Here is a 12580-nt window from a genome sequence, read left to right as displayed (position 1 = left end):
AATAACCTACAAACACTAGCAAAGAAGTAGTGATAAATATATTTAGAGAGCTCACGATTCCACAATTTTTATGACTAACAATGCAGCTCAACTCATTTTCACTGCATTGTAACTGCTAACATGTGCAGATAAACAAACAGCAAAATTTCAAAACATTCTAACAATCTACATCATGTCTTGTTGCACTGCTACTTTTAGTACAGGTCACTTCTGCATTGCTAGGCATTTAATAAGGTCAAGTGGTATAAGAAAAAATTCACTAATCTTTGGCTTTAAAACGATTCCAATATGCCTGGCTATATGTCTATAGTTATGTAACCTGACCTCTTCAGTCAGCTTACATTAAAATTCACTAAGAGTTGGGGAAAAAATTCAAAACTTTAAAATGTATATCATAGCATATATTTAATATATACCAAATACAATGAGTGTTGTTACAAATAACAAAATTAGCACATATGTGCCTTCTTTTATTCTTGGTGTCAACTAATCTCAGGAGTTCAGGGCGGCTATTTTATATAAGGTTATTATCCACAAAAGAACTCCTTTAACATTCATTAAACTTAAGTTTTCTGTAAATATAAAAATGTCAAGATAATCTTTAATGTGATATTCTGTACAGAAGCAATCTGTAGTAATGAAAAACATTAAAGATCTTGAAAAATGTAGTCCTCTGGTGTGGTCATGTAGAGCCACCATGCACTCCTACATGACAGAACTCAAACCACAAAAAAAAAGCCCACATTTAAAGCAATGAAAGTTCAAATTTCCTGAGTTTGAGAAAACTTTGGTTAACCTATGTGAATCCTTGCTTAACAACTTAATTTGAAAGACAAAGTTTTAAAATGTCTTGCTTACTTACATTGTAATCCAATGTGTATCATAACTGCTCCCAAACTGCTGAAAAGTACCAAACAGTTTTGGAAGAAGACGAAGTGAAATTACTACTGATCTGAAACAGAAAAACAGACATTTATAGGATAGTTTTAACTACCATCAGGGATCCTGTATTTTACACAAAGTCAGCTGTCTAAAATTCTTAAACACAAAAAGATTTAATGAATGTCGGGGATAAGTATATTCCTAACACAACCACTGTACTTTCCTTCCCTTCGAGGGAATGGTCACTTCACACATTCTGTGTCAAGGAAACAAGCTAACTAACACCCTGGCTCCTGCTTCAGCCTTGCCCAGTCATGACTACTGAGGCCATCTGGGGAATCAAACAGGAAACATAAGGTTCTCCTACCCAGACTACTTCTTTCTCTTTCAAATTAACCAATCACTCGTTAAAGATATACTATGAAAATCAATTCTAGACTATTTATCTATAACTGCTTAACAAAATTTCAGAAACAGCAGATGTCTGGCATAGTGATTAAGAGGCTAATTAAAATGCCTGTGTGGGATGGCTCAATTGGCTGATTTCCCCCTTCTGGTTGCCAGGACCCATGTGAGGTACCAATATCTGTCACAACTGCTCCACTTCCCATCCAGCTCTCTGCTTGTCGCCTTGGAAAGAAGACAGTACAGGGTATAGGCACTCTGCTCCCATATGGGAGATGTTTCTGGCTCAGAGGGGTTTACCTCTGGCGACTTGTCTCGGTCTCTATGTGTCTCTGTAAATCTGCCTTTCCAATGAAACTAAATATATCTTTAAAACACATAAATACATAAAATTTATGTCCCATAATGAAGTTCCTTTCGAAATGCTCCCAATTCTAACTTCATGTTAATGAATTCTCCAGGAAGACAACAAGTTACTATAATCAAGCAACAGTGAACCTGCCACCTAAATAGGAGACCCATTTGAGTTCTCAGAAACAAGCATTAGCCTGGACCAAATCAATCACTGACAGCATCTGAGAAAAATAAACTCAGAGATGTAAGCTCCGTCTCCCTGATTCTCAAACAGATTTTTCTAAGACAGTTAAAAAAGTTTTCAAATACATTAAGACGTTCCCTCAAACGACTAATATACACATCTTAATCTATCTTTTTACAAACATAAAAATTAGAGTATATCACAAAGAAGATACAAATATGTAAAAATTTGTTTTCCCAATGATTCTTAAACAGAAAACAAATTGACAAGCAATATCTTATTTACTTTAAGAAAATCAGGGTTATAGGGCCCAGCAGCGTGGCCTAGCAGCTGAAGTCCTCGCCTTGAACGCACCGGGATCCCATATGAGCACCGGTTCTAACCCCGGCAGCTCCACTTCCCATCCAGCTCCCTGCTTGTAACCTGGGAAAGCAGTCGAGGACGGCCCAAGGCCTTGGGAACCTGCACCTGTGTGGGAGACCTGGAAGAAGTTCCTGACTCCTGGCTTCAGATCAGCACAATACCGGCCGTTGCGCTCACTTGGGGAGTGAATCATCGGACAGAAGATCTTTCTGTCTCTCCTCTTTTCTGTATATCTGACTTTCCAATAAATAAATAAATAAATAAATCTTTAAAAAAAAAAAAAGAAAGAAAAGAAAATTAGGGTCATACGATACAGTAATGGCTTTGTTATTTTTCTGTGAATCTTGTGCAGTCAATGGTGATAAGATTTCAGAATATATTAAATGTTACTTCCCAAATTATCTTGGAAAACAATGATGTGCCCCTTATGCTGCCCCTTCACTGTCCACAGCTTGGAACTCCATCCAAATTTTGCATTCTAACAAGGACTCAAATATATCATTCATAATCTGCTACCTCACAGGTGCATTAACAGAAATTTTCACATAAGCACGACAGCCAGGACCTGGGACAAATGGGTTAATACACAGTGCCATAATGCCTAGTCACTAGGAAAAAAAAACTTCAAATACCAATTACACAACCCTATACAACAACACAATGACGAAGGGGTTCCATGATGCAGAGAAACAAGACATTAATCACAGACTCAAGAAAAATGCTACTATAAATTGCCAAACAATGCTTGTTTCTAAGAGTTCTTCTAACCAAAAGCCTGTTACGAGGTAACACAATTGTGTGCCCATAAGAAGCACTATTATAACTTCATGTTGTCTTATGTTCACTAGTAGTCTACAAAGCAGTATGAACACTTGTGTCTAATTTTGGACTCCATATTTTAATTTGCATATCATACAAGTAGAACTCAATCGTCATATGTCATGTTTGCATTAAAAATCAACATGCAGGGACTGGTGCAGTGGCCTAGTGGCTAAAGTCCTCGCCTTGAAAGCGCCAGGATCCCATATGGGCGCCGGTTCTAATCCTGGCAGCTCCACTTCTCATCCAGCTCCCTGCTTGTGGCCTGGGAAAGCAGTCGAGGACAGCCCAAGGCCTTGGGACCCTGCACCTGCGTGGGAGACACGGAAAGAAGTTCCTAGCTCCTGGCTTTGGATCAACGCAGCACCAGCTGTTGTGGTCACTTGGGGAGTGAATCATCGGACGGAAGATCTTCCTCTCTGTCTCTCCTCCTCTCTGTATATCTGACTTTGTAATAAGAATAATTAAATCATTAAAAAAAAAATCAATATGCCATGACAAATACAGTCTTTCGATAAAGAGAAGAAATTTATGGCACAATCCAAACAATTAGTATACCCACTCATTTAGATCAAAACAATCTTTTGCACAGAAACAAAATCTTCCAGATGGGTTAAGGCATTCACAATGGTTCAAGCAAGAATAAAAAGCACACAAGGAATTGGTTCCCATATAGCTGCCTGCTTGTGGCCAGACGGGCTCAATGCTTTGGGACCCTGCACACACATGGGAAACCTGAAACAAACTCCTGGCATGGACCTGGCACGATAGCATAAGTGGTTAAGGTCCTCACCTTGAACGCACCAAGATCCCATACGGGCGCCGGTTCTAATCCCAGCAGTCCCGCTTCCCATCCAGCTCCCTGCCTGTGGCCTGGGAAAGCAGTTGAGGACAGCCCAAGTGTTTTGGATCCTGCACCCGCGTGGGAGACCCAGAGGAAGCTCCTGGCTTTGGATTGGCTCAGCTCCAGTTGTTGCGCCCACTTGGGGAGTGAACCATCAGATGGAAGATCTTTCTCCCTGTCTCTCCTCTCTGTATAACCGCACTTCCCATAAAAAACTAATAATAAATCTTCAAAAAAAAAAAGAAACTCCTGTCTCTTGGTTTTGGATCAGCTCAATTTCAGTCACTGCAGCCATTTGGGGAGCAAATGGAAGCTCTTTCTGTCTTTCCTCCTCTCTGTAAATTTAATCCATTTTTCTAATAAACATTAAATAAATCCTTAAAAATGATTAAACATAGACAATGGTGTGTGAGTTCCTAGTGATTCATTACAAGAGTTAGCAAGCTCTGACCCAACGGACCAGCCACCTGTTTATGTAATTAAAGGTTTATTGGAGCACACAGACATAAAATGATTAAACATTGCCATTTTTTTCATCCTATGCAGAGATTTTTCTTTTTATTTCTTCTAAATGCCTCTGTTTCCAATAGAAGTTTGTGTTCAACTAAGGAAATACTGAAAACAGAAAGGCATGATAGAGAAAAAAAAGTCAAATCTCCCAAATATAATCATATTTCAGGCATGACACTCCAGCACCTTTTCCTTCTTAACAGATACACATGTAAGTATGCCTTCCTATGCATCATGTTATTTTGGAAACAGCACTATCAAATGTAGGGTAATTGTTTTTTCAGGGTTTTTCTACAAACATTTTGTTAAAATATAGCTTATGTTCAAAGATCTGCAAATATCTAAATGCACAGCCCAAATATCTACAATGAATATACTCAGATGAATACTTAGTCACTATTAAGTATGAAAGAAAATTCTACTTTGTCTCTAATGACTAACAGCTCAAGAATAAATGCAACATTTTATATTTCCTTTAAACCTGATGTAAATCAAGTAAGAAAAACACATCTTTTGTGTCTGCCTTTTTTCACTCAACATTACATATGTGAAACTTATCCATGCTCCTACAGGCAATGATGCCTACTTCACTGGCACTAGTAAATAATACTTCAGTTACAAAATCATCCACAATTATCCATTGCAATGTCTTCTAGGATTTGGACATCCAGGTCCGAGCATTTTTACATGTTTGCTTAGTGACCATCTTGGTATATGCTTTTTTTTAATCCTACACTTAGAAGTGGAACTCCAGAAACACAAGATATGCATCCAGTATAAGAGTATGAGCTGACACAAAACCTTCAAAAAACTAATGCCTTTAACTGCTGAAAACCTATATAAATGATCACATGAAACAGCTATTGAAGAAATATTCTGAAAGAATTTATTTCAAATGAGTAAAGTGATCCACTAATAAAATCATATTAGTGGCTTATATTTTGCTATGAACAAGAATGCTTTTCTATTATCATTTTTCAAATTACAACTATAACAGAAAAAAGTACTTTTTCTTAATTAAAGCAGGGCTAAGTAAAGCACTTAACAAAATCAGATATTTAAAGCACAACTGGGTGATCAGTAACTGGACTGTCATATATACACACCACAATCATGCTTTCTGACTACATCAGAAAATTGCCATTGCAGTAGAAACCAAGAAAAAAAAGTAGAAAATGGACCAAAGGAATAGTGCTGAAAAAAATTAAGAAACCTGAAATCACAAAGCACTGAAACATAAACACTAGCATATATTTAACATATACATCAGGGTGAGGAAATAACCTGACTTTGTTCAAACACAAAAGATTCATCTACATGCTATTATCAGAATGCTGTTTCTCATCACTTCTGCTTTAGCCTCCTTCATACAGCATGAACTGGCTAGTGAACATTTAAATGTATTCACTACCACTTTCTCAGGATCAAAAATAGGTATTTTTATTATTTCTTTATTATTCCTTTACTTATGAAGATGTTTATGTAACACTAAAATAAACAAATAAAAACCCACAACTCATCACTGTGATAAAATAGCAGTTTTAAGAGGGAATAATTTTGAAATCCATTGGGAAAACCACACATACACAAAAATTAAATCTTATATATGCACCAGAACTAATCAATAAGACACAAACTGTCACAAGAAATATTAAAAATTCCTCTTTACCTGTTGTTCCCTAAATTTTCAAGGCAGCCTTCAATGAATCTCATTCGAATCTGTCTGTCCGTAAACCAACATACTAAGGAACAAAGAAGTTTCTCTGCTTCATTTATTAATCCTTCAGAGAGATTAACCTATAAAAAATGCAACGAAGTCATCATTTCTGTCTTTTCCTGTAACAATGTACTCTTCAGGCTTTATTACGTAACTTACTGCATCATCATCTTGCACTATATCCCACAACAAAGTATTTCCTTTCTTGCAAACATTATCCAAATTGATGTCTGTCACAGCGTTACTATTGAACTGATGCTTGTGAACTGCAGGTCCTATAGGGGCAAAACAGTGCATTACCAAAGATGCAGTTGAAATTAGGAATTAAAGCATTCACAAAGTTAACAAAAATTAAACCAAGTGTAAAAAAATAAGTCTTTAAAATAATGTCCTTCAAACATTACAAAATAAAAAGTTAATGTGTCTAATAGAACTACCTAAATACTTGAAACTCAAAGACAAATGATGTGAAACAGTATTTACACCAAGGGACCCTCTTCTAAGGGAGTGGAAAATGCTCTACAAAGGTCAACAAAATCATGTGGCGTGGTACTGCCAAGCATCCACAGCAGGACTTGAAATCAATACTATCCTTTTTTTTTTCTTCTTTTTGAAAGGTAGATTTTCAGGGCAAGAAGAATATCATGTTTCTGATTCCCCTATATGGCCACAACAGCCATAGCCAGACTGGTCAAAAGCTGGGAGCCGGGAGCTTTTTCTCAAGTCTCCAGACGAGTTTGGGCGTGCAATCTCCTACTACTTGCCTAGGCCAAAAGCAGAGTGTTGGATCATAAGTGGAACTCCGGGGATATGAATCTATTCCCATGGGGGATGCCAGTGCTAGAAGTCAGAGAAATAGCCTGAAATGCCATAGCACTATAACTTGCACACTAATTTTCAAGTTCATAATTTTGTATAATCTACAACTGTTATATTCAAATGGCCGTTGGCAGAAGAAAATACTCCTCACACTGCAAATGATTGTAACTCCTACATGAAAATCATTTTTATTGGATGATTTACTCAAGCTAGTCAGTTACAATACAGAAAGTTTCTACTATAATATTCCAGACATTCTAAGTGCCAGGCTCAATCATTACTTCTGTTAAATCAAGCAAAACTATTTTCTTGGTTTTTCTTTTTAAACAGCTTTTCCATAAAAATTTACTCACTGAATTGTATACATAGAACAATGTCATTCAACAATGAGTTGCACTAATAGCACCACAATCCAGATTTATAATGCTTTCACCACTTCAAAATAGTCCAGTCTACCTAATAAATCCCTCTTCTTACTCCCCAGCTTTAATGTATTGTACTATTCACATTCATTAGTCTTTTCTAGAAATTGTAGGTAAAAAAGAATGAGACCATAGGCAGTACCTCACATTTCACCTCTTTCAGCATAATTGAAAGGTTTGTCCATATTGAAGCATTATTATCAATACCAATGTTTTGTGCAATTACAGAATAATATTTCATCATATAAGAATGGTACATTTTATCTGTACATTAACCAGTTACAGGACACTGGGAAAACTGGTAGCTACTATAAATAACACAAACATAAGTATCTCTGTATAGGTTCATATGGGTGTATGCTTTCCTTTTTCTTGAGTGTACGCTCAGGAACATAATTGCTAGACTATGTGGTATGTGTACTTGCACACGTAACATTCCAAGAAGCCACCAAACTGCTTTCTGCCATGTCTGTGCCTTCACAGAAGCACATGAGAACTGATGGTGTATATTCACCACAACGTCAACACCATAGTATGGACACTTGAATCTCATTTTTAATCATTTAAGTTATTCTAACAGGTATGTGGCACAATCTCATTGTGGTTTTTAATTTACACGGCCTTAATCCTAGCCCTACTTCAAAATAAATCATCTGCTATTTCTTACATTGTGTTACTACTGAATTCTAACATTTCTTACATATATTGGGTATAAACCCTTTACTACAGAAAAAAATTTTGAAAATTTTCTTCTAGTTAGTTACTTACCTTTGGTTTTTTGTTAGGTCAGACAGTGATTCTGCTATTTCTAAAAGGTAATTTCATTAAAGTAAAATACACATAATTGAGATAGAAAACATTTCTGTCTCTTTCTTTTATAACCTGCTTGCAAGGTTCAGTTACAGACAGGAAAAGAGTTTCCATCTATTGGTTCGTTTTCCCAACAGCCAAAGCCAGAAAGCGGGAGTTCAAACCAAGTCTCCCACACAGGAAGCTGTAAAACAAGTAATTCAGCTCTCCCAGGTATATTAGCATGGAGCTAGGACCAGAAGTGAAGCAGCTGGGGACAATAACTGGCACCCATACGTAATAATGGTAGCTTAACTCACCATACCACAACATCAGCCCAAGACAGAACACTTCTAGAAAAGTTTCTTCACAATTTTTCAAAATTAATCCTTATTGTGATCACTAAGGGTTAATCCTTAGTGTAATCACAACTGCTCAAACACCAGGCAATTACTAAGAAGACTCTTGATAAACTACTTGACAGTTGTAGAGATGCTAACAACTGAATAGAATATGTACCCTTCTACCTTCTTCTGTTCAGAATGTTTGATATTCCACTCAGTAGAATTGCATTATGTAACTCTGGCCACTGATTTCGGTGGAGGGTTTGAAACTTTTGGGAATAAAGTAAGTATGAGCACTTATGTGCTAATCTTTCCACAATCATCTCTCTCCATGGTAAAAACTAAGAACTGCTGGACCTGGCACAGTAGCCTAATGACTGAAGTCCTTATCCCATGTGGTTGTTGGTTTGTGCCTGGCTGCTCTACTCTACTTCCCATCCAGCTCCCTGCCTGTGGCCTGGGAAAGCAGTCAAGGACGGCCCAAAGTCTTGGGACCCTGAACCAATGCAGGAGACCCAGAGGAGGGTCCTGGCCACTGACTTTGGATTAGTTCAATTTTGGCCCTTGTGGCTAGTTGGGGAGTGAACTAGCAGATGGAACATTTTTCTCTGTCTCTCCTTCACTCTGTAAAGCCAACTTTCCAATAAAAATAAATTAAATATTAAAAACAAAATACCATAGTAGATATTTAATTCTGTGAGGACTGATAGAATAGTTTTATCAAAATGCCTATATTGCATATACCAAGGAGTTCCAATTTTTCATTTTTCTTGAATGTCAATTGTTCATCACTCCATTTGGTATGTAGTTGTAACTTAAATTTCTTCCATGACCAGACTCTGACAACGTATTTAGTGAGCATTTCTATTTAAATCTTTCTTCTACAAAATATCTATTCAAATCTTTCAAAAATAGGACTAATTATTTTAGTGTTAGAATTTTTTTTATGGAGACTCAATGATGGACTATGTCAATCAGTGGATTCTTCAATGACCTCATCGTGCTCGAAGTGGCGAGATTGGCAGTGATTTATAACTGGTGAACTATCAAAACCACTTGAGCAAGACTCTCGGAGCATGACTCTCGGAGCATGACCCACATCAGGGACCTGGGGTGTGTGGGAAACTGGGTGGGGCCTTCTCCCTCAATATCCTCCTTTACCTCAGATACATGAAGGAAACAATATGGAAATAATAGTCTTACCCACTTTCCTGTAGCCCTTGAACCTTTTTACCCTAACTAACTCTTGTAAAGATTGTCAAAATATAATAAAAAACTAAAAAAAAAAAAAAGAAAACTTTCATATCACAAAAAATGTGCATTGCCAAGTTGAATGTAATGTCCAACTCTCCTAACACTTAGTTCTCTTTGTGTTTACCATTCCAAGGCAACAAAAAGTACATTAAATGAGAAATAAATAAGAGGCAAAGAGAAAGGAATGGAGACAATTTAGTAAATATAGCTATCTAATGAATTTAGCTCTAGAAATTAAAACTGCCAGCTGTGATCATGGTATTCCAGTAGAAACTGAATTCATCAGATTTCTTTACATTGTAATATACTGATATTAAAAGCCCATTTTCCTAACCTAGCATGTGTTGATGACACCTAACCAGGCAGAAGTAAACATAGAAAGTCTTTAAAATCACCAACAGTTGCAACAGTTCTTCCCTACTTATTTTAAATTACTCAATAAAATTTTAAATTACTTAATGCTCTAATATCCCAGGTCTGATATGGAGTTATTTTATCCTCACACAGTAAGAAAACACTTTTTCCTGATCTTGCCACAGTCCTCCCTTTTAGCCTTACAGATTTTTATTTTCTAATTACTTCATACAAATGTAATTACACAAAGCATCATGATTTGTGACATCTTATTACTTCTAGGTTCAAAAATTTAGGGATATAAATATCATGGGGTCAGCATGGCTAAGTACTAGGTGTAACTCTGCGCTGCTTACTAGCAGCAACAAACAGGAGCTTTGGTTCCTACTCCCTACATGGCAGATGCAGAGGAGGCTCCCAGGTTTGGTCTTACACGGGACCAGCCACTTTGGTCACATGGAGAGTGAACCAGTGGATGGAAAATAACATTTATTGAAATAACTGCAAAACGATTTATAGACATTTCATTCTGCTAAAAAGAAAACAATCACATGAAAACTGTTTTGTGAAAAACATTTAGATGACATGACATCAAATGATGGGTCCTTGGAACGATGTATTGAAAGGTTGCTTCTATTTTAAAGATGACAGAAAATGTATTTTTTTTACTAGACAACCTTACCTTGGCTGAGATGTTCATGATAGATTGATGCTAAATTGGGAAGATGTTGTTGGAGATGAGATGTTAACTCTGCATGTGAATTAATTTGAACCAGTTCCTCTTCACAGCCAGATTCTTCACCATCAAAATCAGCCATATTTTTTTCTGATTTTGCACTGACCTGAGAGCTACTACAACTGACATCATCTGCACTTAGCATATCATCAACCATGTGTCTGCAACATACAACAAGGAGAAAAAGCTATTAGAAACTTATACATTAAAAAAAATCTAGGACCAATAATCACTCATACAAAACAATCTTTTTTTAAAAAGTCATTTTACTTGGAAATCAGAGTTAGAGTCGGGGTCAGAGGGATGGTGATGTAGGGAAGAGAGACACACAGAAAGTGATCTTTCATCTGCTGATTCAATCTCCAACTGGCTGTAACAGCTAGAATTGAGCCGCTCTGAAACTGCAGACAAGAGATCCTTCCAGGTTATCCCAGGAAGGTGCAGGGGCTCCAACACTTTAATTATTCTCCGCTGTCTTACCAGGCCATTAGCAGAGAGCTAGATAAAAGAAGAGGAAGAGCAGGTACTAGAACCAGCACCCATATGGGATGCCAATGCTACAGAGGGTTTGGCTTGTTACAACAGAACGACTACCTCTACCTAAATATAGAGCTTCACAAAAACTGAAAAGCCTGCAGTTTCAATACTATACAATAATTTTATAACATACACAGATATTATCATCTTTCAAAAATCACTTTTACATATCTAACTAGATCTTCAAAGAGAACCATTTTTGGAGATATCAATGATAGTACCACAAAATTATTCTAAAAACTCAAGTCATTGTGCTTGTTGCGGTAGCACCTATACTAAAAACTCAAAGTGGCAATGTAAAACTGGAAAGTCTGTTTATAATTATTCAAAAACAATGCTATTAAGAAAATTACCATGGAATACCAGAACGAAATTTCCATTTCATAATCAGTTTGAAAAGCTTTCCAGGGCATGGCATGGCATGATGGCTCAACTGGCTAATCCTTCTCACGCAATTACCAGGATCCCATATGGGTTCCAGTTTGTGTCCCAACTGCTCCGCTTCCCATTCAGCTCTCTGCTTACTGAGAAAACAGTAAAGGAAGGCCCAAAGCCTTGGGACCCTGCACCTGTGTGAGAGACCCAGAGGAAGTTCCTGGTTTCGGATCAGCTCCATTCTGGCCTTTACAGCCATTTGTGGAGTGAATCAGCAGACAGATCTTTGTCTCTCCCCTCTGTAAATCCAATCTGCCTTTCCAATAAAAATAAATCTTAAAAAGAAAAAAAAGGTTTCCAAAGCAATCTCATTATTACAAAGAACGGAAGACTTAAATCTACTGTCAAGTGATATTTATTCATTAGCCATGACAGGAGCCAGTGTTGTCATCATGGCATAGTGGATAATGCTGCACCTGAAATGCCCGCATCGAAGATGGGCACCTGCTAACGTCCTGGTGGCTCCACTTCCAATCTTGCTTCTGCTAATGGTCTAGCAAAAGGAACTAATGATGACCAAAGTGTTTGGACCCATACCACCTACATGGAAGACCTAGGAGAAGTCCAAGGTCCAGACTGTTGCACATATCTGGAGAATAAACCAATGGATGGGCAATTTCTGTTTCTCACTCTCTCTCTGTAGCAGGATCAAGTAAATAAATAAATCTTAGGGCAGAAAACCAGGAAGGACTTATAGAACAGAGGGTTAAGCTGTCACTTGCAACACTGGCATCCTGTAAAAGCACTAGCTGAGTCCCAGCTATTCACTTTCAATCCAGCGCCCTAATGTGTCTAGGAAATCTATTAAAAAA

General features: G+C 37.3%; 1 protein-coding gene across 3 annotated transcripts in view; it reads right to left on the bottom strand.

The window, feature by feature from the left end:
* Nucleotides 1-12580, bottom strand: part of USP34 (ubiquitin specific peptidase 34) — a 204572-nt gene that overhangs the window by 113279 nt on the left and 78713 nt on the right. For all 3 annotated transcript variants that reach the window (XM_040993392.1, XM_040993394.1, XM_040993393.1), the window contains 4 exons: nucleotides 10743-10957; nucleotides 6238-6353; nucleotides 6031-6158; nucleotides 863-952 (listed from right to left, as the gene is read on the bottom strand). In XM_040993392.1, coding sequence (XP_040849326.1) covers nucleotides 863-952; nucleotides 6031-6158; nucleotides 6238-6353; nucleotides 10743-10957 — 549 coding nt within the window. The remainder of the gene's footprint in view (nucleotides 1-862; nucleotides 953-6030; nucleotides 6159-6237; nucleotides 6354-10742; nucleotides 10958-12580) is intronic.

The sequence above is a fragment of the Ochotona curzoniae genome, unplaced genomic scaffold (assembly GCF_017591425.1).
Source record: "Ochotona curzoniae isolate NIBS_2020 unplaced genomic scaffold, NIBS_Ocur_1.0 contig_883, whole genome shotgun sequence".
NCBI classification, from domain to species: domain Eukaryota; kingdom Metazoa; phylum Chordata; class Mammalia; order Lagomorpha; family Ochotonidae; genus Ochotona; species Ochotona curzoniae.
This window is presented reverse-complemented; position numbering and strand designations above follow the sequence as displayed.